The sequence below is a fragment of the Mustela nigripes genome, chromosome 3 (assembly GCF_022355385.1).
Source record: "Mustela nigripes isolate SB6536 chromosome 3, MUSNIG.SB6536, whole genome shotgun sequence".
In the NCBI taxonomy this organism is placed as follows: Eukaryota; Metazoa; Chordata; class Mammalia; order Carnivora; family Mustelidae; genus Mustela; species Mustela nigripes.
The window spans coordinates 135338415-135364853 of NC_081559.1; the positions used below are offsets into that span (position 1 = coordinate 135338415).

Here is a 26439-nt window from a genome sequence, read left to right on the forward strand (position 1 = left end):
TTCTAGGATTTTTTTTTTTAAAGGGGGGGTGGTAAAATGCAAAATAAGCGAAAAATCAGCTCAAAGTCACCATGAATAGTTAGCGCTGCCTTTTCAATTTGGTGTTTTTTTTTCCTGCTCGCACTTTCAGTTTCAAACGCTACTAGCTCTCTCAGTCCGTCACCAGCTTAGGCAACAAAATATAGGGAAGCAGGATACAAACATGGTGTCCCCATACATGGCATCTATTAACCTGATTTCACAGAAGGCAGAACGTGGTTTCCTAGGGCTTTTCCTTCCACAGAAGTCATTTCATTTCAATGACCAACATCAAAATAATAAGGTACGTATTACCACTATCTCACACCTACTACTTTTCATCCAGAAGGCTCAACTTATTTTATATTCTTTTAAGTAGAACCTATTAGGCAGTGTCAACCACACAAGAAAAAGAAGACGTTAAATGTTAGAAGTCGTTTCTAATGAAGAAAGTGCTGATCTCTTGGATGTGTAGGTGGAAACACAGAAGTTAGGTAATTCCCCCAAAGTCACTGGATGGACTCTGAATCCTTGACCGTGACTATTTTGTCCACCCAGGGCATTCAGATAGAACTGTTTAACCTGAGAGGAGGTCTGCTTGAAGCAAAATGCCCCACAGTTTTGTTCTATATATAATTCCTATTCCCCATGCAAAGGTTGAATTTACTAAGGTTTTCTGAAATTTATGGCACATGCAATACCTGTATGAGAAGTCTTACTGGCCATGTTTCTCAAGTTAGGAAAGAGAAACTGAAGTGATATTTTACTTGATTCCTTCTTCAGAGTCAACTAGCTTAGTAATAACCTAAAGATCCACTTTTGAGGAAATTCCCAGTGTGTTGCTGGGGCAATCACAAGACCATTTTCTAGTTTAGTTTAGCCACCCATTTCCGACAAAAGATGGAGGCACCAAATATGGGAACGATACCTCTTAGGTAAGGGCTGGGCTCTGAAGTCAGCATCCTAAAGTATAGACAGACAGAGATAAAATGATCCTGGGGGAGACACCTCACTGTACACCTGTGTCCCCTCTGAGGACAACACAGTCAGTTTCTTCTCCAGAGTGGAAACACAAAGCTGTTTTTTCAGCTGAGTCCTAAACAGTTTAGTGTGCAGCGTGTAGCGTGTAGCGTGTAGAGGCTGTGCTGCTTTTAAAAACACACAGCTACATGTTCACGCTGTTAGAGCCACAGGAGAACCCACACCCAGTAAACTCTTGTCACCCACCTCATGATCACTCTGCTACGGTACATACCGATGGGGTATAATGGCGGGCAGAACTGCTCACATTACTTAACCACTTCGTTGCTGCCCCCTTCCTTTCTTCTGAATGTGTATACAGGATTTTGTGCAAGTTAAATGTACAAATAAAGTGACTCCACTGCAAATCTATCTTTACCGTGTTTTACTGAATACAAAAGGTATAAACATCAGCATGAACATTTATTGTCCTCCAAGAACAGTTCCTGGAACATAATCATGGACACTCAGTCAATTAAATGAATTCCTTTAACCATATTATCCTGTAATTTAAGAAAATTTTCCAGGATCAACTAAATTTCTCATAGAAATTCCTGTAATTGCCATTATTTTCTCAGAAAAATAGTTCCTAAGAATGTGTAATAGATACCCTTGTAATTGTATCATTAAAATAGCTATAGACATAAGAAAGAAGTTCTAATAAACTGAAATTTATTGCTGTCCTATGAAACCAAGTTTCCCTACTGTGCTGCTGCCTTGTCTAGAGCATTTTAAAAAGTGGCCCTTGAGGAAGCTCACTGTGTGTGTGGCAGAGGGGTGGGGGGATTTGGGGGTGAAGGAGGAGGAAGGAGTGGGTAAGTAATAAGCTGCTTCTTGAGAAAGCTTTGCAGATTGCCTTGGATGAGAAACAGCTAAAATAAAAAGGTTCATATAAACAATAATAAATATAAAGAGTATTATTATCCTCAGTAGATGCTCTTATACTTGCCCCCAATCCCATTTATGTGTAGAAGAAAGTTTTTACAATGTAGATTAACAACAGCCTCTGTCTAGACTCCTATCTTTCCTTTTTACCTTGACTCTTATCATGCAAATAAAATTATACTTTAAACCACGTCCATCAAACAGAAAGATAACTATCATCATAGTTTCAAAGAGTTCTATCAACAAGATTCATGATTCTTCCTTTGTAATCTACTCTTGTGTCTAATATAATCAACTGAAAAGAAGTCTAAACATTATACATATAAAATGTTAAAATATATTTGGATGGCTTGGGTGCCTGGGTGGCTCAGTTGGTTAAACCTCTGCCTTCAGCTCAGGCCCTGATCTTGGGGTCTTGGGATCAAGTCCCACGTCTGGCTCCCTGCTCAGTGGGGAGTCAATCCCCCTCTTCTTCTGTCCCCCACCCCCAGCTTGTGCTCTCTCCCTCTCTCAAAAAACAAAATCTAATAAATTATTTGGATGGTTTAAATCAATTTATTGGTTTTTCAACTTCAAATAATTAGAAAATTTAAAATCCAATATTTTCCTTGGTTGATTTTTATTTTTAAAAAGCATGTATTATAAAAAAGCATGTCTTAAAAACCAATTTCCAAATTTTAATCTCTGCCATTTTAATTGCTGACCAGATTCAACTGGGGGATCAGTCTAGTTCCGACAAGTAACTGAAAACTTTTTTGTCTTAAGAAAGCCATGTGGGCACTTCTTGTTTTCTTATTCAAAAGAAATTGGTTCTTTGGATCCCCATAACTATGGGCATTATTTGAATTCTCTCATCTCTCCATCAGAAGAATACATTATGCAATTTTCCCCACTAGAGATAATATAGTTTTGCTTGTGTTTATTTCTTGTTAATTTCTGGAGTACACATTTAACATTCATCAGATTGTCTTAAGTATACTTTAAATGTTCTTCATCAAGGACGTAAAATTCAGAATGTCTATTATAACCCCTTTGCCTGTTTGGCAATAAAATCTGACAATTATGGAATTTTCTTCTGTAGTCATGTAAGCTTCAGAAGGGATAGATTTGATCACATTAAGTTTCTGATCAAATATTCCAGCTGCCCCCCCTCCCCAATTCTTTTAAGCTTTAATTCTCACTGAAAGTTCTTCTAGTCCATGCCTACTTTGTTAGGCATTTTCTTCACAAGACAAAAAGATTAATGCTTTCCTTTAAAATGCTTTGCCAAGATTCTTCAAAGTTTTGCTTAGGCATCTATTCGAATGCTCAAATTAGCCACATCAATTTGAATAGTTAGTTTAAACTATTTCAGGCAAAAAATGAGTCAGAAAGATTTTTATAAAAGTTCTACAAAATGAAAATTGGACTTGATTTCTTTAATTTTTCATTTTTCTGGTTTTATGAATTTTTCATGTGTCAAATCAACTTGTTCTCTGAAGGAAATATAAAGAGCACATGCATTTTAATAACATAAGTATTTTAATAAGTTATAAAACATCTTTTCAAAAATTTAAATAAGAAGTGTAATTTTACCACACTGGCCTAACATAAAATTGTTTTTAAAAAATGGTGAAAGTTTTAAAAGACGGTAATATAAATATACCCCATTTGGAGGGAAATTTTCAGGACACTGCCCATTTAAAATATGGTTTGCCTTTCTAGTGGAGCGAAATAACAATATGTTCCTTTTAGAAGATTTCTAGGCCTTCATTAGGACTGGCCCAGTAGCATTAGAGAGAACCTAAGACTATCAACATGCTCCGCTGGGTAAGTAAGTAAGTAACTTGAAAGTCGGTAAACATATTGGAAATTTTTCAGTCACTGCTTCCTGTTAGTGACGAAACACCGTAGAAACAAATGTTGTTTAAATACTCTACCCAGTAAGGAACACTATTTTAGGTATAACAGCCCCATCGAAGTACTTCCTGTCCTTAATAAGTTATAGGTAGCTTAAACACACACTCGGTTAATGGCTCTTTTCTGAGTCAAAATAACATGACAGTTGAGCGTATAATTCAGGCTCCCTAACAGTTTATCTCATTAAATAAAAAACTCGCATTCCCCTGAAATGAAAGAAAAAGTTTAACAAACTGGTACAGCAGTTAAAAGGAGATACAATTAATCTGTTTTGGGAATAGAGAAGGAGAGCAGGAGGCGAAAGAATCACTGTTTTTTCCTTAAAGTAAGTCATTCTGACTTTGATCTAAATTTAGGTAATGCATACTTCCTGTGGTAACTTTTCTTTTCAAGTTGCAATGTTTTCAATGTTAAATTTGCTCTGAAGCAGTATTTTTTGGTGTTTTATTTTTAAATGGGAGTGAATGGAGGGTGAGACCAGGGACTGGGTTTCATTAAGAAAAAAAATTGTATGTGTATGTGTGTACACTGCTTTTTGGTCCATCCAAAATAACATATTTGTGCTCATGTTCCCTAGGTAAGATGATTTTGATTAGAAAAATGTTTCTCCTAAACAACAATTAGAAACGGCAAGTGACTCAAAGTCTTAAAAAAAAAATTCTTTTTCTGTGTGTGTCAGTTTCTTGTCTGAAGTTAGCGTCATCACATACTAAATATAGACATGCCAAACAGTGTCCCCCTTCCCTGACCCTCTAAGTCCCTCGGGCCTCAGGCCGCCTGGGAATGAAATAAATTCTGTGTATGGAGGGAGGGGCCAGCCACTTAGCCAGTGAGCTAAGGTGGCCCTCATGAGTCACCCTCTTGCCCTCTAGCATGTGTTAGGGAGATCTGAGGGACAGTATCTGTACCTGCCACCCACTCTGTATATTCTAACCTAGTAAACCTCAACACTGACAGTCATCAATACAGCTTCACCCTACACTTACTCCAAGGTACTGCTCTTAACTTTCTGCTGAAAGAAACTCTTGAGTTTCCCCCACTTAACCGATTTCACAGCATTAAAGAACAGCTGTATTGTCAAACCCTCCACTAACGTCTGCGTTCCAGGGTTAATGATCAAAGATGATTATAGAATTAGGATGTTTCTCTGGTGAAGGGCACGTAGGTTTAAAAAATCATGTCTGTCTTACAGGAATGTAGCAGCTGCCAAGACATCAAAGTGAAAGAAATGAAGGAAGCTAAGTACTAAGAACCGTGGTGGAGGGAGCCCAGCTCTAGGGGCGGGGGTGTTTGGCCTCAGACTTCCTGATTCCGGCTTCCAATCCTAGCTCTGCCCCCAGGCCAGCCTCCGCTGACTCAGCAGAGTTCAAGACCATAGCGAGGGAGTGCTGCCCTCTTCTCTCCCCATCCACACCTAGTCCCCCAAGACAGTGACACATACAACTCTCCACTTGCAAAACGAATTGCCAGACAAATTAGCGAACCATTTCAAGCAGAAAGGCCGATGTGGCTTCTTCACTTGTTAACCAATCAGGACTTAAAAGATTTGAAGTCCAAGGCTGTTCCCAGGGATTAGAAAGCGAGCTGGTGATGCAGGGTGAAGTCTTGGATCATTAACCCAGCCCGACACTGAGTCCCCAGGAAACATCTTATGCCAAACCACTACATCAGAAAGAACTCTTAAAAAAAAAAAAGGGCAAAGAAAAGAATTCTTTAACATTAACCAGAAGGTTCAGCTGACAAGAAGGGTGCAATGATACTCATTAGGTTTGAAAACCAAACTCTGATCTTAAAGAGAGAGAAAGGTAAATGGGAAATAATTCAACGAAGTCTGTCCTGACAGAGCCAGTTTCAAGGATGTGATTATCTCTGATTCAGGCATCTTCTATTAACAGGGGCAGCAAACTACAGCTGCTCTGTGGGCTAAATCCTGCTCACTGCCTGTTTTCCTATGCCCTGAGCTAAGAATGGATTTTCATTTTTTTAATAATAAAAAAAAAAAAATCAAAAGAAGAGCATTTTGTGACCCATGAAAACTGTATCAAATCCTAAGATCAGTGTCTGTCAGTAAAGTTTTATTAGCTCTCATTTGTTCGCATAGGATCTATGGCTGTTTTTCGTACCACGGCGGCAGAGACTGGACAGTCCACAAAGCCTAAAATATTTACCACTGGCCCTTCACAAGAGAAAAAAAAAAAGGTCAGTCAGCCTACCCCTGGTTGATGGCGATGTCACTCGTTGGTAGACAGGAGTATCTTGGACAGGGAGCTTCAATGAGAATAAACTGTCTCCACGTAGGAACAGCAAAGGAGGAGGCTTATTTCTGTCCCATCACCTGTGGCCTCCCCGTGAAAATCCTTGTTGGGTATGGACTGGCACACCTGAGAGAACACAGGACCCAACTTACCTGCTCACTGGGCTCAAAGCTCATCTCCTCCTTCTCAGTTTTCATAGCTATTAATTTTGTGTTGCTGGCAGGGTCTGTCTTACTGTCCAGTCGCTCAAGTTTGGGGGTTATTTCTGGTAAACCAATATCTTTAGTATCATCTTTGTCTAGCAGGTAGCGAAGTAGTGCATTCTCTTTCTTCTTGGGGCTCACGGGCTCTTGTTTAACAGTCACTTCTGAGCCAGGAGCTGTGCTGTTGGCCTCCTGGCTCAGCTCTTTGCCCGTGGCTTCTGCTGTTAGCTTGGCCAAGTCCACGGGGGAGCTGCTGTCCTGCAAGAGTCTGTGCAAAATCTTATGCTTCTCCTTGAGCGAGGTTCCGTGTGTCGAGCCAGAGCCAGGCAGGCTCGCCGTGGAGTCCTTGTTTGTGTCCGACAGGGAGCTGGATAAGGGCGAAGGTTCCATCTGGTCAGATTTGGTGGTCAGCAGCTGGAGGAGTTTGGTCTGTCCCTTGCTGTCATGCAGCCGAGTCTGTCCATCGGCTCTCTCACCGCTCACGGCCTGAGGCATGCTGGAATCGCTGGTCTCCTTCTGCTCTCCAGGATGGCAGCTGCTCTCTGCTTGACCAGGTGTACCTTCAGAGGGCTCCCCATAAAGTCCAAAACAGTCTTTGGAGTCTAAGCTTCCCATCTTGCTGAGTGGGGGAGGATTCATATTAACGGGGGAGTTTTGCAAATTGCCCATTTTTAGGTCTGGTGAAGCCAGCGACGACCCCAGTGAGACCCCGTGCCCCTCGCTGAGGGCCTGAAGTGCGTTGAGGGAGCTGTTGGTGTAGCTATGGCTATTTCCTGTGCTGCTGCAAACTCCCACAGGGGAATGCAAGCTTCCTGCAGGGGAAAACTGACTGGGTGGGATTCGAGGGCTGCCAGCCACTCCGGGGCTCATGCGATGCCGTGGCGAAAGCATGGAGTTGGGCTGTCCTGGATTCATGCCAGGGCTGCTCTGTGAGGGACTGTTCATTTTGAGTGCATAGTTACTACCCTGAGGAGTGGTTGCTTGCATGCTTGACACATGGTTCATTCCCCCGGAACCGCCAAACCTGCCCATGGGCATGCCCATTTGTTCCTTTGGGCCATTGATGGGAAAATTTATATTGCTACCAAGGGTCATGTCCTGACCTGGGTTCCCACTGCACATGGCCTGATGGGCAGGGCTGCTAGAGCTAAGTGGATTCAATGGCTTCCCCATCGCTTGTCCAGTCAGATCCGGATTCATTACACACACATTCTGCTCTCTGTACGATGAGGAGAGAAATATAAAAGGAAACGCATTTAGCAAGTTGTTATTAATTTTTAAAAAAATGAGATGGCCTCTTTTCTTTAAAAGAACAGACTACATTTACAGGACAGATAATACTTGGATGAAACAATCTGCAATTATGGACAAGACTGAGCATGCATAATTCTGGACCAAGAGGGATGTTTTGCAGTCAACTCATTAAGATGTCTGCGGTTTTATAGAGGAGGTGTCTTTAAATGTGACTACTACTGGATTGAAATCGTAGTTACCAGACAAGACACGAGAGGGGTTCCAATTACATAATATCTTTCTCATTACATGGTATATTATATATATTATATATACATGGATAACTGAGAGCTTGTCCCATCTTCAAGGAAGGACCCTAATAAGCAGAGCTGTCTTCAGTTATCTGTCAAATCACAATTCCTAACAGTAGACACATTTGTAAGCCCAGAGAGCTCTGAAGTATACTACTTGGCTCAAGACGGATAGCAAACTTCAAAACTGGTGGGTGGGGTTGGGGGAGCCCGCCTCAACTAGTAGGAACTCCGCAAGTACTAGAGCCAGTGAAGTTATTGAAAGTATTGTGAATTAGATCACCTTGTCCAACAGAGCCCCTTGCTGGTCAAAGCAAGAGACTCTAGCACAGACAATGTAGGGCCAAACTTTAGAGTGACTGTGCTCTGTGATCTTACCCCCCAATGCCCAGACAACTCCAATCCACTCCCTTACTGGTGACTCAAGGCAACCTTTCTGGGCTAGATGATTTTCCAAGCCCTATGAGCTTTAATTTACAGCCTTGGCAGTCACTTGTGAGTTACCACATGTGTTCACAAATCCAAACAAAACAGGTTTCACAAATCATCAAACATCAGCTTTCACTTAGGGGGCTGAAATCTGGCACATCTGTAATCACTTTCAAATTGTTTCAGTTTGAGGTCAGATTTATTAACAGTTGGCAAACAGGGCTGCCTGGTTTTTTTTAATTCCCAAATAAGAAAGGATACAATCGAGAAGTGTGATAAAAGGGGACTCTTTCACCAGAGCAACTCTATGTATCTTCTGGTAGTACCTCATAAAGTTTTATACCGTACATACATAAATATTTATGTAAGGCAAAATGTAATCATTTCCCTACATTTGTGCTCTAAAACAATGTAGTTGATGACATTTATTTTAAAATCAACATTCAATTTTCTGTACTGTCATTTTTTAATGGAAATGTTTATTACCTTTCAATTGAAAGACTAATGGCAAGAAGTTAACTTAAACCCGAGGGGGAAAAAGCCCTAAAACAAGTCCTCTAAGTAGATATACTTGGAAGTCTCAGATTTCCACGCACAGGAGCAAAAGTCCTGCTAGTGGCTTTCCTACTTCACTGCACGTGTTCCCACTGGAGGGATGGCCCAACTTCCCTTCCCTGTTAGGGGAGGCCTTCCTGTCGGAGCCCCGTGAACGGAAGCCTGTGTTCTTCCAGCGGGGTTTTAAAATTCACTAGTATTAAGGCACAAATTCAAGAGATAACCCTCCTTTGCCGGTATCCTAAGTTGTCTCTTAGTCAGAAGTTAATAGCAAGTTAATTTTATATTGTACCTGCGTGTGGCCGATGAACAGACATATCTAACAAGGCTGAAAAGCTCTAGGGGTATCTGTTGCTTTGGAAACATTTCCTCTTGATTTGGGGAAGGGAAAGAGTGATTTCTTAGAACAAGGATTACCTGTGAAGCATATGTAATGATATTACAAGCTGAGGTTCATTAGTAGTCTGAGAACGGATGAGTTTGCTCTTCGTTTGTGCAGCAACAAGAGTGCCATCGGACAAGGAAAAACGGTAGATTTGACTGAACGCCAATCCTTGTCTCAGCACTGTGGGCAAGCAAGGAAACAGAATTCATGTTTACAAAAACAAACAAACAAACAAACAGAGAGTAAGGGGCGGGAGAAGACACACTAATAGTAATAAATTTCATTTTCATATTTTCCTACTAGCATGTTAACAAGAGTTGGAAATACTATTTCATGATACTGAAACATTTTAACATTTTAAAAGCACATTTATTTTTTTACTCAAAATACTAATAAATTCAATGCACTTTTTTCTTTTTTTTAAATACGGCTTGGACCCTTGAACTATGTTCTTTTTTAAAATCTTAAGTACCGGGTGCCTGCGTGGCTCAGTGGATTAAGCCTCTGCCTTTGGCTCAGGTCACGATCTCAGGGTCCTGGGATCGAGTCCTACATTGGGCTCTCTGCTCAGCAGGGGGCCTGCTTCCCTTCCTCTCTCTCTGCCTGCCTCTCTGCCTACTTGTGATCTCTCTCTGTCAAATAAATAAATAAATAAATAAATCTTAAGTACCATGGTAAAAAAGAGTGCAAACCATTTATTGGCTTAAAACTAGCTTTGCAATGGTATGTTTAAAAATACCAGAATGTTTTAAAATACCAAAAAACAATACAATGCATAAACATAATATCTTTAAAGATTACAATTTGCCTTTAATTTCTTTTTAAACTAATAAAAATAGGGGTGCCTGGGTGGCTCAGTGGGTTAAAGCCTCTGCTTTTGGCTCAGGTCATGGTCCCAGTGTCCTGAGATCGAGCCCCGCATCGGGCTCTCTACTTAGCGGGGAGCCTGCTTCCTCCTCTGTGTCTGCCTGCCTCTCTGCCTACTTGGGATCTCTGTCTGTCAAATAAATAAATAAAATCTTAAATAAATAAATAAATAAAACCTTAAAAAAATACTAATAAAAATATTACAGTAAAATTTATGACATTATATTCTCTGAATATTCATCTTCAAGTTATTACTTTTCATCATCTCATAATACTACCCCCATTCTGTTTCTCAGTGTGTAAGGAGTATTATTTCTTGGACAGGACTACAGGAAGTAAGAGATAAACAGTCAGAAAAGTCTCTTCAGAAGAGAAAAAGGCTAAATAGAAAACTGAAACAATAAAAGTACAATTAGTTTAATTTCTGAATAAAGAATCTGGTGTTTCCATTTTCAAGGCAAGAGAAGAAAATACAACAAATCAACTAGGTTAAAATAATGTCTCTTAAAATAAAATCTCAGATTTATCTTTTAAAACAACTAAATACTGCCTATTAAAAAAGAACTTAAAAAAAAAAAAATAGGGGGCGCCTGGGTGGCTCAGTGGTTTAAGCCGCTGCCTTCGGCTTAGGTCATGATCTCAGGGTACTGGGATCGAGTCCTGCATCAGGCTCTCTGCTCAGCAGGGAGCCTGCTTCCCTCTCTCTCTCTCTCTCTCTCTTCCTGCCTCTCCGTCTACTTCTGATCTCTCTCTGTCAAATAAATAAATAAAATCTTAAAAAAAAAAAAAAAGAACATCTCGATTCAGAAAAATAGTAGACACATAATCTGGTAATCTGTTTAAACAATTTTAAGAAAACTACCATGTTTTTATCACATAATCCTCTATACAAATTCTGTAAGTTGAAGAGCTAGCACCACGAATAGCCAGATCGAGCACATTCATGAACTTTACAAAATTGCCACAAGGGAGTGAGGGAGGGAGTTGCTGACACACAGTATGGATTTGGGTTTTTCTTGGTAAAAGTTCACTTTGAGCAATTTCCCTAATGAAACCCCCTCTGCAGTTTCAGTTACATTCAGTGCTTAGGTATTTCTGCCATCAAGTGTTGCATGAAATTACTCAGGAGTGGCGGACCTGGAAATGAATTACTGTGCGTATGTGTATTTTGCTTTTTGCAGTGAGTAGGTTCCTATAAGGCAGAATAAATACAATATTTATAATAGGATTCCTATTTTGAAAAACTTACATATTTGGATTTCATCTGTGATCCCTTAAGATTTTCTATTTCCATCTGGTCTACACCAAACATCTCTACTTAATTAGACATAGTTAAGCATGCACCTGAATTCATTTTGGAAGCTCTTCCATTTAAACACAAACTTGTAGATTTTTACTCAATGTGATTGATTACCTTCGAACTTACCTACTTCATACGTTTGGATGCAGGGTATTTCATATGTTTTGTAGTTTCCCTTCAGTGGGTCCCGCCTGTTTAAGCCTACCACAGTGCCTGGTACATTTCTGCAAACCCTTCCGTAAGGAATCGGAAGACCACAGAGTTGAGTGTAGGACACTGCTACTCAGGGCTCAAGGACACTGAATGTGTTTGCTCATGGTGATTTCTTACCCATATTTCTTATTCTTACTGTTTTTTATTTTATTATTTTTAAAAGAATTTTTATTTATTTATTTGAGTGAGACAGAGGGCACAAGTGGTGGGAAACGGAGGGAGAGGGAGAAGTGACTCCTTGCTGAGCTTGGGCCTTGATCTCACAAACCTTAGATCAGGACCTTGGAGTCAGATGCTTCATCAACTGAGATGCCTAGGTGCCCCCTGTTGTTACTATTTTTTTGGAAAGATTTATTTGAGGGAGTGAGAGAGCGAGCGTGCACGAGCAAGAAAGAGAGGGAGGGAGAATCTCAAGCAGGCTTCACGTCCAGCAGAGCACGGAGCTGAGCTTGGGGCTCAATCTCATCACTCTGGAGATCATGACCTGAGCCAAAAACAAGAGTCAGAGGCTTAACTAACTGAGCTGCCCAGGCACCCTCATTGTTACTATTTTTTAAATTTTAAACCAGATCTAGTGAAATGGTAGGTTAAATACTGATTTCTGCCAAATATAGAATCTTTACTTCCTCATTCCTTCCAACTTAGAGAAAGATGCTGAAAGGCACAAATTGCTGGATTATGTACTTACTTTTAAGAAGGATAAATAAGATGAAAAAGAGGAATAAGATGAGACAAAAATAAGGGGATGGGGAGAGAGGTCATCTACTATGATTTGTACTTTTCTGTAAGTGACCTTAAAGCACAGAGTGTAAGCATATGAACACTACTGGTAAAATGCTAAGGTCAAAGAGGCACATTAAATGGAAGAGGACAACCTAAAACTCTGTCTTCAATTGGGGTGTTAGGACTTTTTTTTCTGCCAAAATGTAACAATCTGCCAAACCGAGTTACCAGGCACACTCTGCTGGGCCCCACTGGTCCCAGGCCTCATAGCCCCTCCCTGGTAATCCAGGCCTCCTACCCAGGTGCCCCCTGCCAGGACATGCAGTGTGCACGAGAGGACCGAAAGATCAGGAGAAGTGTCTCCTTCCCCCACTTAGTTCTGAATAAGTGCCAGGGAAAGGCAGTTTTTCTTCGTTCTCACAGATAGAACAAGAAACCAGAAGGCACTTGAGGAAATGTGATTGAGCACGAAGAGCTCCAGAAGCAGCAGAGCAGAGGGACTGCACAGGAGAGGGATGGCAAGTTAGGCTCCAGTGCTGACAAGCCAGTCATTTCACCTGCTTCTAGGTTCCCATCTCCAGCTTGAGTCCTAACACCTACCTCACAGTTGTGCTGAGGGTCCACAAGACAGTGTAAAGAAGGAAGGTAACTGCACAAAGACCACGTGCCCAGGAGGGCTGCTATTATTACTGGCGTAGGACTTCGAAATCCTGGGTTTAGTTCTAGCCATCTTGCTAATTAACTGTCAGTCTAGCTGACCTGTGACCTCAAGACAAGTGACTTCATTTTTTGGGCCTTCTAGAAACATCTTCAGGGGTCATCATCTGGAAGGAGAGCCCAGGGTCTCACTGTCCCCTCTACTAGGAATTCAGCTGCTCTTGCAAATTTCACTTCATTCTTATTTCCAGATTTTCTTTGATTCAGAGATTTCTTTTGATATTAACTGGCCCCTTATTAAATAGTCATATTTATATACAGAAGCCTTGGGATCAGAAAAAATGATCTCTTTCCTTCCCTTTCTTCTGTTTTTATGAAATGATCTCTGATTTATCTCATTCTTCTGTCTTATAGGTTCTATTAAATTTTCTTTTCTTTTTTTTTTAAGATTTTATTTATTTATTTGACACAGAGAGAGAGATCACAAGTAGGCAGCGAGGCAAACAGAGACAGGGGGAAGCAGGCTCCCACTGAGCAGAGAGCCTGATGTGGGGCTCGATCCCAGGACCCTGAGACCATGACCTGAGCAGAAGGCAGAGGCTTAACCCTCTGAGCCACCCAGGCGCCTCTTAAATTTTCCTTTAGATGGCGACATTTAGATGGCTAGACGATGCAACCACATCTAAACATACAAAGTCAACAGATCCAAGTTTCCTGAGGTGAACTTCAGGCTCACGGTTTCAGAGAAAGCTCCCGCAGGAAGCAGTCATGCAGCAATGTCAACTCCAAGAGGAGTGGCACGTAGGGACGCTTACCTTCATGATGATGCCTCTTAGCATAGGACACAGCCTCCCCTTCATGCTGCGCGTGGAACTTCTGAATGCACCTTCTCACCAGGTCCTCCCAGCCTGGTTTCATGGCTGCCCTCATGGTGCTTGTGTCCAGTGAAGTGATCTTGCCTATGAAACGACAGCAAGCATTACACCTACACACTCATCTACTGTGTCTGGAAGTGATTAGCATTTTACAAGAGAAAAATGTCCTTCTTTAGAATAGGCAGCACAAGTACATGGACCGAAAGGGCGGACAGTGAAAAGAAGTGTCCCTCCTTCTCCTTCCTGCGGCGCCTCGAGGCTTCTGCCCAGGCACCCATCACCATCCCCAGCTTCTTTGTTATCTCCTGAACAGAGCCCCTGCCTTACGAATAGGTCGATATTCTCAAATGATTGCTTTGGAGAGAAAATGTACCTTGGAGATCTTGGCGAGTAGTAAAACTTTCTGATGAGGGAAGAACTGGTCTCTCCTTCATAGGAACTCTTCTTGCCACACAAATCAAGCAGGACTGCAAATCTTCAATCACATACATTCATAGTTACCACATTAGGCCTTTCCAGCGTGTCACACAAACTCAAGTGTATTTATGAAAATGCGACCTTGCCAATCAGTGCGGGAGGGACGACAGAATACTGTGCACCCTGCACCCCCCCCCCACCCCTGGCTTCGCCCTCTCCCTGCCTGAGTGGGAAGAGCTGGGGGACGGACAAGGGCGTGCTGTGCACGAAGAGCTAGGAGAGGTCGGGGGAGACCACTGAAGCCAGGGACACATGTGGCCGAAGTCCACCCACCACAGGGGCTCCAATGATCTGCAGCCACCTTCCCAGGGACAGCGGGGGAGCGTGGTGGACCTCGACAAGCAGCTCATTTCAACATCAATACACAGATGATGAAAACTCAAATCCCATACTCTGCTCTGTCACGCATTTGTTTTTTGAGTTTTTGGTTCACTACGCTACCGGAACACTAGACGTCCCCTCTACCCAACGATGCGGCTGCCCCCAGAATGGCAATATGCGCTTTCAAACCAAGAACCTCCAAGGCTGGAGGTGACTTGGAGAACAAATCCTGGAAAGTGCAGCATGCGCCAGAGCAGCTGCGTTACTGGTCGAATCTCGGCCCTGGCTGGCTTCTCATAGAGCCATGCTGAGCCTTCATTCCTTACCCACTGACATTGTTTTATTCATCTGTGTTCACTTCTAGAGAACAGGGTAATGTTTTATTTATCTTTGTAACATGCAGGGCACACTGTGTAGCTCTTTCAATTTCAAAATGCTGGGAAAAAAGGTCAAAAAAGTCTTCATATCTTATGTCCTTGATTTATGATTGCTCGTCTTGAAATCTGGGGAAGGAGTTCTTTAAATATACCCAGGAAGGGTGCCTGGGTGGCTCAGTGGGTTAAAGCCTCTGCCTTCGGCTCAGGTCATGATCCCAGGGTCCTGAGATCGAGCCCTGCATTGGGCTCTCTGCTCAGCACGGAGCCTGTTTCCCCTCCTTCTCTCTCTGCCTGCCTGTCTGCCTGCTTGTGATCTCTGCCTGTCAAATAAATAAATAAAAATCTTAAAATATATATATATATACCCAGGAATAGTGGGTATCCCAAATATAAATGTAATCCTCGTTCTCAACATAATAAAAAGCTAAATATCTGAGCACACACTATGAGGCAGACATCTTTTTTAGCTGCTTTAGAGGCTCCCGGTTTGTTTCGTCCTTGTGCCAGCTCTATGAGGCAGGTACTGGAGTTCTCCCCATTTAACACAGGAGGAAACCACAGCACAGAGTTTCAGTAAGTTGCCTAACACCGTACCAAGCTGGTGAAGCCAGGATTCGAACCCAAGCACATTATGGCTCGGAAATCCTCCTCAGCCATACTGTGTTAACACTGAGAACCAGACTTTAAATGTACAAAAATGTTTAAATATACAGCACAAAATCACAAATTAGATCAGCTATATCTTTTTTTTCCACTTTGGAATGGCATCCTAGATGGGTGAATTGGCAGCACTTAGTATGTTGCATAAAAAGAAAAAAATATCCCTCAACATTGCATACTTACGTAAAAACTTAATTTTGAAAAAATTATGTCATCTATGAGAGCTCCATTACTTTTCAATAAAATTTAAATTACAAATTACTTTCACATTCTTAAAAAAAAAAGAATGAACTACAGATCTTCCTCAACTTACAATGGGGTTACATCCTGATAAACCTATTTTTATTATTCTTTTTAAAGATTTACTTATTTGAGAGAGCGAGCGAGAGAGAGAGAAAGAGAGCGAGAGTGCAAAAGTAGGGACAGGGGCAGAGGGAGGAAGAGACAAGCAGACTCGCTGCTGAGTGTGGAGCCTGACGTGGGGCTTGAGCCCAAGACCCTGAGATCACGACCTGAGCTGAAACCAAGAGTCAGACGTTCACCTGGATGAGCCACCCACGTGCCCCCCTTGACAAACCTATTTTTAGATGAAAATACTGTAAGGTGAAAATGCATTTACTACATCTAACCTACCAAACATCGTAACTTAGCCATGGCCATCTTAAATGTGCTCAGACACACTAGTCTACAGTTGGGCAACATCATCTCACACAAAGCCTGTGTTTTCATGAAGTGCTGACCACTCATGTAATTTACCAGATACTACACTGAAGGGGAATGACACAATGGGTGCATAACCCTCGGAAGTGTGGCTTCTGCTGTGGCTCGCTGTCGCTGCCCAGCATCCTGAGAGAGGACTGTAGGCATATCACTAGCCCAGGCAAAGAGTTGAATTATAAAATTTGAAGTATAGTTTCTACTGACTGTGTATGGCTTTTGCACAGTCCTAATGTCAAAGAACAGTTAAGTCAAACCATCGGAAGTTGGGGACGTTCTGGACTATTTAATGCTGATCATGGTTCAGGCGTATTCATTTAATCCTTACTCTGATACTAGCATTGTTGACCTCATTTGATGAGAGAAGAGAGCAAACTGATGCTCAAAGAGGTCAAAAGACTGGCCCAAAGCCAGAGTTGGGAAGCGGCTGAATGAGGAGCAGGCGTGTCTGATGATAAAGCCCGTTAGGTTTTCACCCCCGAATGCCCCTCTGCACCTTCTCTCTTTCAAAGCCTCAGAGGAGAGAGGGACACTCAGCGGCACAGTATGGCTTGCTTGGAGGGCATCCGGGTGGATGCTATAGCCATGTCCTTTAAGAGGAAGAGACTAAGAACTTGAGAGCTTGAAATCCTCTCCCTCAGTCACTCCCATCTCTATCCTCTCTTATGGATCATTCTAGTACACTGCATTCTGGACCCTGCATCCATGGATCAATTGTATGGAATCCATGAACCCCCAGAAAGTATATGAAAAATACTGTTTGTACTTGCGCATTTTTCTAGGTCTGAGGCTCGCTGCTTGCAGTAGACAATCCAGAGGAGCCTCGGATCCCCGGGAAGCTTAACTATTACCAGAGCTTCTCTAGTAGGGCTGCCACTAGTGGCTAGGTAAATGTAAACTTAATAAAATACAAAATTCAGTCCCCCAGTGGCATTATTGAAATTGCAAATGCTCAGTAGGCATGTGTAGCTAGTGGGGCCTGCACTGGGCACAGAAGATACACAATACTGCCATGACTGCAGAACATTCTACTGAATAGTACTGTTCTAAAGACTTAAAAAATTGAACTTAAGGGATACTTGGGTGGCTCAGTCAGTTGGGCGTCTGGCTTCAGCTCAGGTCATGACCCCATGGTCCTGGGATCAACTCCCATGTCAGGCTCCCAGCTCAGCGGGGAGTCTGCGTTTTACTTCTGCCTGTCCCTGCCCCCTTGCCTGTGCTTGCGTGCACTCTCTCTGACAAATACATAAAAATCTTTAAAAAAGATGAATTTATCACAAGAATTAAGTAGGTTAAAGAGAATGGAGAAACCATTTCTAAATTCTTCTTTGTGTGGCCACTCATTTTAGATAATTAAGTATGAAAAAAGCAGCACAGGGATAAACACACAGACATGTAAGACAGCCTGCAGATTTTGTCCTACCTTCTCCTTCTTCTTTGATGGACTTTGGTTGAGAGACAGCAAAGCACTGCATAGTTTCATATTTCTGGTGTGCTTCCTGGTTATCATGACCTTCCTCTTCCGAATCAGGTAGAGGTTTTACCAGCATCCGACAATTGAAGGTATGGCTATTCCGCCTAGGAAGTTCGCCAGACCAGGATCCCCCATTCACTGAGGGAGGTAAAAGCAATCCGACAATTACAAACCAACACCAGGCTTGCTGCTGCCAAATTATCGAAATGATGCTGATGTTAAACAAGCTGGGAAAAATGCTTGGGATTTCCAAAATAACTTTTAACCCTCTTACTCTTCACCCTGACTCCTTCCTTCAAGGTCAGGCCTTGGATGACTATTATTAGGACACTGCTCTTCATTTTTGGATTTTCCTTACTCTGTTGTCTTGGAAATCTGGTTCAACCTACTTGTACTTTAGATATTTTACGCCCTTTAGATATGTTATCCCTGCTCAAAAATCTGGAACTGGCACCAAGTGCCACACGCATCAAGCTCTTTAAGAGGATGCAGACTTGATATAGTCAGGGATAAGAAGGCCACTGGAACTGATGGACTAAATCTCACTAAGCAGCGCCATCTTACCCGTCTAACCAGATCCCCCATGCTGGCCAGCACAGACCTCCCCCACCAGCCTCCACACCTGGTCCCACAGGGACACCGGTGCTCCTGCCACCTTATCTGCCACTATTTCTCCCAGCCCAGCGTACTCGGCTCTGAGGCCGAGATCTCATTATCTCCACCTCTCCCAGACCTTTCTTCCGTAGAATTTTACAGAAATTTTGGTATGTATTGTGTAAGTCAGCTGTTGCTGAATGACTCTATTTTGTTTCATGCACATTTCCTCAAGTCGACTGAAAACTCCCTGCAGAGGCCCTGCTAATATCATTTATTTTTTACCAAGGGAAAGGCTACGTCACATGTCTTCTACTTTAGTGTGGATCCTTAGAAACGTATTAATTCAAGAGAGAACGACACAGAGGAAAGACACTTTTTTGGGGAAATGGGTTAAAGCAATCAAGAGAAATAAAATTAGAGCTGGAATCAGAACCAATCCTAATACTCAGTTTGGTATCCTTTTCTTTACTGTTCTTTATGTTTTATCTAAAAAATATTACAATCAGTAGGGCAGTGAAAGAGCGGATCGAAAAATAAGGGCCAGTGGTTAAGATAAGCAAACACACTCTCAAAGCTCACTCGTGAGAAAATACTTAAAAGGATATCTAGGTGCTCTGGTGAATGCGATGCTAAGCCCATAGCCAATGGGCTGCAAAGGAATAAAAAAGAAAACACACCCTGGAAAGAACAAAGGAAATATCAAGTTAACTCCAAGAAACTGTTTTGGAATCACAGGAGGAACCATAGCTAGCTTTATACGTTGTGCAGACATTTGGGAAGTTTCTTCCGCCATCGGTATTCTTAAAAGCTTATTTACATAATGGATACTACAAAGAGAAAAATCAAAGAAGAAAGAAAAAAAGAGTTCTTATTAACTCAGGTTAATAAGTAATTTTTAAAATATAAAAGAAGTACAGTATAAAGTCAGGAAAAGAGCTCTTTAGACAAGTGAATTAATAATAGTGAATTAATAAGTACAGGTCCTTTGAGGAAGTCATCAAATTACTGAAGAGATCTGAAATATTAGTTACCTGAAGAAATCCCATTTTCTTGTTCATTTACTACAGAATATAATAAAAGAATCTCACATGAATATTCATATGTTTTGTCTTACTGTTGCAGTCACTTTGAACAAAGGGTTATCCTGCCAAGGAAACGCTAGCCCTCATGGAATTCAAAAAGGGCCTTCTCCTATTTACTGCGGTAACAATAAGACCGGCTAATAGAAACCGTTTGAAAAAAAAAGAACAGAAATACTTGCTAACTCAGGACTTGACCTTATTCTGTACTAAAATATGCACTTCCTTTTATCTGTGAAGATGTTCTTAGCATCATCAGTCGAAGTGAGAATATTAAAAAAAGAACCACTTAGTAAGTGGGAACGGCAATACTCTGGAGCAGCAAGGAAGGTGGGCCCACGCTGCGAACCACCCACTTGAAACCGTGGCCCTCGAGACTCCTAGACACCCTTGGAGAGCATCTTTAGAGAGACAGGAATTCGGCGCTATGGACCAGGGAGAGTGGGTAAGGAGGCAGAGCCACCAAAGCATCTGGAATATGGAAGAGCCCACTCAGGGCTATCGGCCCGACAGCATCTGACCCTCCATGTGCCACTTATTCCTTAATGTCATGGCCTCAGGATACTGGAGGCACCCACACACAGACTCTCTTCATTAGCAGCACTCAAAATTTTGTTTTTCTCAAGTCCAATCTCAAACTTCTCATGACCTTCTACTTCTTAGAACCAAGGAGCACAAGCCCAATCAGAGGCGGCTGGCCCTGCCCAGAGTGGGGGGGCAGTGTGGCACCCCCTCAAAAAACAATGAAACAAACCCCATGAAAACCGTTGCCACAGGAGTCCCTTCCATCTGAACTATTTTCATATACTTTAAATAGAGGATCAAAACAATCTTTCCTTCAAGATCACTATCTGCAGATGTCCTCTTCTCCATGACTTTGAAGCTTAAATAGTTAATATAAGCCTCTCTGAAGAACTACCCAGTTACCCTTATCCCCAACTGACATACCACCCAGCTCTATGTGACCCCCTCCAACCATGGGAGAGGAGGGAGCAGCAGATAAGCATTTACCTATAGACTTTGGCAGCAGGTTTTTGACAAATTCAGTGTGGTCCCCAACATGCAGGATGCTATATACACTTTTGTTCATCAGCTCTTCTTGGTTATACCTTAGGTATTGTGTCACGTTCTCTGAAACAAATACAACGTTGCCTTCCAGGTTCACTACAAAGAAGAACCCATCAAGGGCCTAAGGGAAAAGGCACAAACCATGTTAGAAAGGACACAAGAGAAAAATCATATCCAGCTGTTAAGAAGGGATGATCCCCTTAAGGGAAAGGGTGGAATTCACACATGGACAAAAAAGAGATTTCTCTCTCTCTCGCCTCTCTCCTAGTTTTGGGGAACAATGAATACATTTTCGCGTGGTGAAATTGTTCTGTCTTAGTAAGTGGGAGAGAGCCTAGATCAGGGATTCTTCTCGCAAACTAAATGACAAATATTAACTCTGTTATGTTATCAGGAGATAACTACTGCCATGTAAGTGCAGGCATTTATCTGTATTTTCCAAATTATACTGATGGACTCCACCTGGCCAAGGACAACGCTTACGTTACCAACCCAGTACAAAGCGATTATGTTCTACCCATTTCTCATGTGACACAATGGGAGGAAAGGGTCATCAATAATTTTCCTTCAGTTTAAGGATTAAGAAACCCCAAACTTTGCTATCTTTAAAGCTGCCAGGGTTTAAATGAAAAGAACTGCAGGTGTCCTCAAACATCAATCCTTTATTGTTTAGGGGAAGGGTTTGGGAAGTAAGTAAGTATCTCTCCGATAATGGCAACGGGGACCACACGCTGAGGCCTCAGCCGTAGAGTCTGAAGACTGGAAGGGGACTTGAGGTTTTGGTTTTTGACAGTGACAACTGGAAACTTAACGAACTGTGCCCTTCTCTATGACTTGTTCCCTAGTCATGGAGATGAAGGTCCCTAACCACCTAGATAACATTAACATTTTCCTGCCGTGTGGCTTGGCCCCACTCCTCCTTGCTGTCATTCCAATCTAGATTAGGGCAGGACAGAAAGACTCTAGGATCATTTCAGGAAATAAAGATAATGAGAGTAACTACCGAGCATGTTTACTGTGCCCAAACACATCGGGTCATCTGAATATTTACAACTCTGGAAGGAATGTGCTACCCTCTTCAATTAGCAGAGGAGGAAGAAACTGAGGCTCTAAGAGGGGCAGTGGTTTATATAAGCTTTTCTGACTCAGTCAGTGGCAGAGCTGGAATCTGAATCCAGGTGGACTCAAAAGCTCTGGCTTGCGATTACTCTGCAGAAGAGTTCTACTTCAGTGTTTGCCCCAAATCTTTTCCTATCATGTTCACCTTGGTGATATGGAAGTTGAGAGTTTAGTGAGTTTCTCTTTGTGACTCCTCCTTTTCCTTTTGGGTCTGTGCTTGTCAGAGCCCTGTTTTACAGATTAGGTGAGCGATCAAGACTACAGAAGCCTGGGGCACCTGGGTGGCTCCGTGGGTTAAGCCTCTGCCTTTGGCTCAGGTCATGATCTCAGGGCCCTGGGATGGAGCCCCACATCGGGCTCTCTGCTCAGCAGGGAGCCTGCTTCCCCCTCTCTCTCTGCCTGCTGCTCTGCCTACTTGTGATCTCACTCTCTCTGTCAAATAAATAAATAAAATCTTTAAAAAAAAAAAAAGACTACAGAAGGCTTGATACTGATCAGGCACACCTTGACATAGGGCCTCCTGGTCTACTCAGCTTGTGTCACACAGCTTCCCTGTGCTATGTATTTACTATTGTTTTTAACATGAATGTTACGTGTACATATTGACATGACAATGTGTATGGCTGGGGCATGAAGTATTTACTTTTATCCTAGTTTGCTTTTTCCTTAAGTTATTACTTAACAGGCTCCTATTTTGTGAGCTTTCTTTGAATATATTCCATCTTTAATTCTATTTTCATCACAAAACTAAGTGCTCTCTCAAATTAGAAATGACCATAAGGCACCAGTGAATAGCTCTTTAAAAAAAAAAAAAAAAAAGTAACACCATTCAATTTTAAGTCTTTCTGAAATATTCTGTCAGGTTTTACCAATGGTGTGAACAATGTGCAGGGCAAAGCAAGACTGTATGTAAATGGCCTTCCACAACAGGTTGGCAGCAACCCTTGAAAGCCTCGTGTGAGTAAGCGCATGCGGGTGTATGTCTGTGAAGGGGGAAAGGAAGGAAGTCAGTTGATGAGTTATGTGCCACGTGTCTTTCTAAACTAACTGCTTCGGATATACATTCACAGGGATTTTCGTAATTATATTACCTATAGTTCCCTTTTGAAAATGCAGAGAGCTCCCCACTGCTTTGCACCATGACAAAAAGACTGATTTATAGCATAGTATGACTGAAAGATGAAAGTGTTTCATCTTATAAGACTGTGTTTTTTAAAGTACACTGTGATATGCTCTGATGAAAAAAACTGACATTTGGTTTTGTTGCCTAGCAACCACTATGCTATGATGTAAGCATGAGTGTGCATCTATGCCTAGGAACAGCTCAGCGAGAACAAGTTTTCCCTGTTTAAATTATTCCATGTAAACAGGGATAAAGACTTCAAACCTTAAGTCACTAGATTTGAGCATTAATCCTCTAACCTATTCAGCACCGAAGTCCTGCCACAGAAGTCCTTGCCACTGAATTCTCAGAAGACTATTTTTTAAAAAATTTATTTATTTGACAGACAGAGATCACAAGTAGGCAGAGAGGCAGGCAGAAAGAGAGGGGAAAGCAGGCTCCCTGCTGAGCAGAGAGCCCGATGCGGGGCTCGATCCCAGGACCTTGGGATCATGATCTGAGCTGAAGGCAGAGGCTTTAACCCAGTTGAGCCACCCAGGCGCCTCAGAAGACTATTTCTAAACAGTAAATATGCTGGTCTGATTTTGTGAGAGAAAGCCCACTGATACCCAGCAGTCTGATTTCTATAATCAATAAACTTGCTCTCAGAGGGCCTGAATCATAGTCTTGTGGTTACTCCAAACATGCCTTTTTAGAAGTCTCAATAATCTTTTCAGGAGTTTCCACCCTACTGTAATCTTTCCCCATATAGGGAACCAATGCAGACATCTGGGAATTTCCTAATAAGTTAATAATTTAGATTACCATACTTTCCAAATCAGTTTTGTTTATAATTAAAAATTTTTTCACAGAAACCTCTCTATTTTCATTTAATTCTAAATAGTCCACCTGGTTAGAGTTCTCTGATCTGCTTCTTAGAACCAAGCAGGAAGTAGCACTCTGGCTTTCCTTGTTGACTCTGGAAAATCAGGTTAAGTGTGTTTTTGCTTTTTCCCTGAAAACTGTACTTGGATACTGTCAAGCTAGTGACTCAAGAGGAATAAGCAAGGGACAACACAGGGTCATTTAAAGTCCTTTGGCTAGCAGGGCCAGGGTCAATAATCTTGTCATTTCTAAATACAAAGACTCGGTCAGACAATTTTTTATTTTTATTTTTTCTGTGTCCCCCCACCCCACCTTCCAAGAGTAGGATAAATTTTCACAGAATGATATTCTCTAAAAATAAAGATCATCACATGTACCAACTGAAAGAAAGGGGGCAATTATTGGTAATTTTTGCTTTAAAAATCCTACTTTCTCCTATACGGGCAGCTATTGCCACAAGGTAAGTGATTCTACGTGACGATGCCGCCCAGCTTGCGGCCATGCGGTAATTTTCAATCTCATCATATCATCGGCAGAGTAAATTATCCTGAGATCTGACATAATTTATGTCTCAGGGCTCCTCTGCTTCTTGTTATATATTCACCGACATTTTTTCCCCTCATCTTCCCGTAGCCTACATCTTGAATTTTAATTTCGGAATAGGTACAGCAAAGCACTTGGTGTTTAATACTGTACTAGCTAATAAAAGAGGAAAACGAGACTTCACAAATCCTAGACAGGAGTCTGGTCATAAAACTTCTGAAAGTTAATAAAGAACAGGGAGTTAAGACCAACCACTACACTTGTGATGCTTACCTGAACAGCTCTGCCTATTACTGCCGTTTTCATCTTTACGAGATAAACTAGCTTGAAGCAGCATAAATAAAAAACTTAAGCCTTCATCTGGTCCTCGAATTTTAACTGCCTGTATGGACATCCATACATGGCATATGTAAAATCTAAGAATTGGGGGAATATTTCAAATGAAAATTCTATTGCTGAATTTAATAGGACTTGTGAGCATGATTTTCCAAAACAAATGCTTCCTTTGTCCATTTATAATCTAGCTCAGGCAATGCTCTGTTATTACTGGGAAATGTATATAGGCTGAAATCTGGAGTCAGGTACGTATGTACCAGTAAGCTCCAGAAGTCAGCAGTACTTCAAGCTTTACGAGTGAAAACTAAGTGCAGATTGTCCTGAAATTATATCCACCTGAGAAGGGAACATAATAACGTGATGACCAACGGCAGGGTAGGGGCAGAGCCTGAACGAGGGTACGCTACCTCAAGCATCATAGGCCCCAGCGCATCCTTGTCGATGACTCCCTGCCCGGTTGAGGACACGTCTGATTTCTGCACTTCATCTACGTTGGCGGCTGCTGCTTTTTCTGCAATAAACAGAAGTGTGAATTAAATGGCTGTGCTTCTTCAGGGACAGAATGACACAGAAACATCGTCACTGTAATGATCTGTAAGATCTCCAGTGGAATCAGCCGGGGCGCTGGAAGAGTTCAAGTCCATCTACTCCGCTGCCGAATGGGAGATGCTGCTGGAAGCAGGAACACAACACCACCTTTTCACCTCCAGAATGTGGGGCTCAGAGACCCTCCCAGGCAGTTGGTAAAATGAGTTTAGTGGTTTCGTGCTAGTCCCCGACAAGCATTTTTTCCCTCAACTACAAAACTGTTACACGCTACGGCACAATTAGTCCCTGCTCCAGGGACTTCGCAAACTAGGATAACGAGAGGTCTGTTGTTCAGGACTCAGGAGCATAACCAGAGGTGCATTTGCAGGTATTTCAAGAAGGAAGGAAGGGGAAGTCACTCCTGCTACGGCTGCCCCCACCTGACGTGCTCTCACGTCTGGATGCCTGTACTGCTCCACCTCCTGCCGCGCTCACACAGGAGTATCCTGAAAGAGGGGTCCCAATCCCGTGGAAGGTGCTCACCGATTAATGGAAGAGAGAAGAGGCACCCTTTCAGGCACTGGGAGGGGTTCAGTGGCTGCCCTTTTGTCTAGTACAGACACACAATATGGGCTCCAGCGTTACAACGTGAGAGGCAGCATTTGGGCCTGGGGGAGGGCCTGGGACAGTGCCCCATCATGGATAATTCTCAGAGAACAAACAGGTGCACAGTTATCCACATATATGCAAACTCATTATTTTAAGAACATCAAAAAAGTTTAAAGCTTCACAGATACATAGCATCAACTTGCGAGAAAACAACACAAAAACAATGTGTCAATTATTTGTACCTGAATAAATTATATCCTTGTTTACACTGCATGTCAGCATTGTAATTAAATGCAAATAAAGAGAGTTGTAAATCAATTTAGTACTCAGGATCAACCTGCTTTCATGACCTTGGTAAATTTGGCTGTCCCTCCTCTTCCTCCTTTTTTTTTTTTTGGTAAAAAAGATTTTACAGAGTATTCTAAAAGATTTTATTTATTTATTTGATAGAGAGATCACAAATAGGCAGAGAGACAGACAGAGAGAGAGATGAGGAGAAGCAGGCTCCCTGCCGAGCAGAGAGCCCTATGCGGGACTCGATCCCAGGCCGCTGGGATCATGACCTGAGCCGAAGGTAGAGGCTCAACCCACTGAGCCACCCAGGCGCCCCTACAGAGTATTCTGAAGATCTGGAAAACTTCACTTGTCCCCGAGAACCTAGAACATAATTAGGAATTATGCAGGTCCTCCAAATCTTGCCACTGCCACGTGTACACTCA

General features: G+C 42.2%; 1 protein-coding gene across 7 annotated transcripts in view; it reads right to left on the minus strand.

Annotated features, from left to right (window-relative positions):
• The window catches only part of NCOA2 (nuclear receptor coactivator 2), a 303539-nt gene that overhangs the window by 36766 nt on the left and 240334 nt on the right, over window positions 1-26439 (minus strand). For 5 of the 7 annotated variants that reach the window (XM_059394696.1, XM_059394699.1, XM_059394693.1 and 2 more), the window contains exons 5-11: window positions 24991-25094; window positions 20542-20719; window positions 17804-17992; window positions 14202-14303; window positions 13769-13912; window positions 9226-9373; window positions 6230-7499 (exon numbers count right to left, since the gene is read on the minus strand). In XM_059394696.1, the coding sequence (XP_059250679.1) occupies window positions 6230-7499; window positions 9226-9373; window positions 13769-13912; window positions 14202-14303; window positions 17804-17992; window positions 20542-20719; window positions 24991-25094 (2135 nt within the window). Of the gene's footprint in view, window positions 1-6229; window positions 7500-9225; window positions 9374-13768; window positions 13913-14201; window positions 14304-17803; window positions 17993-20541; window positions 20720-24990; window positions 25095-26439 lie in introns of those variants that run through there. The other 2 variants (XM_059394697.1, XM_059394700.1) reach the window with 2 other exon arrangements.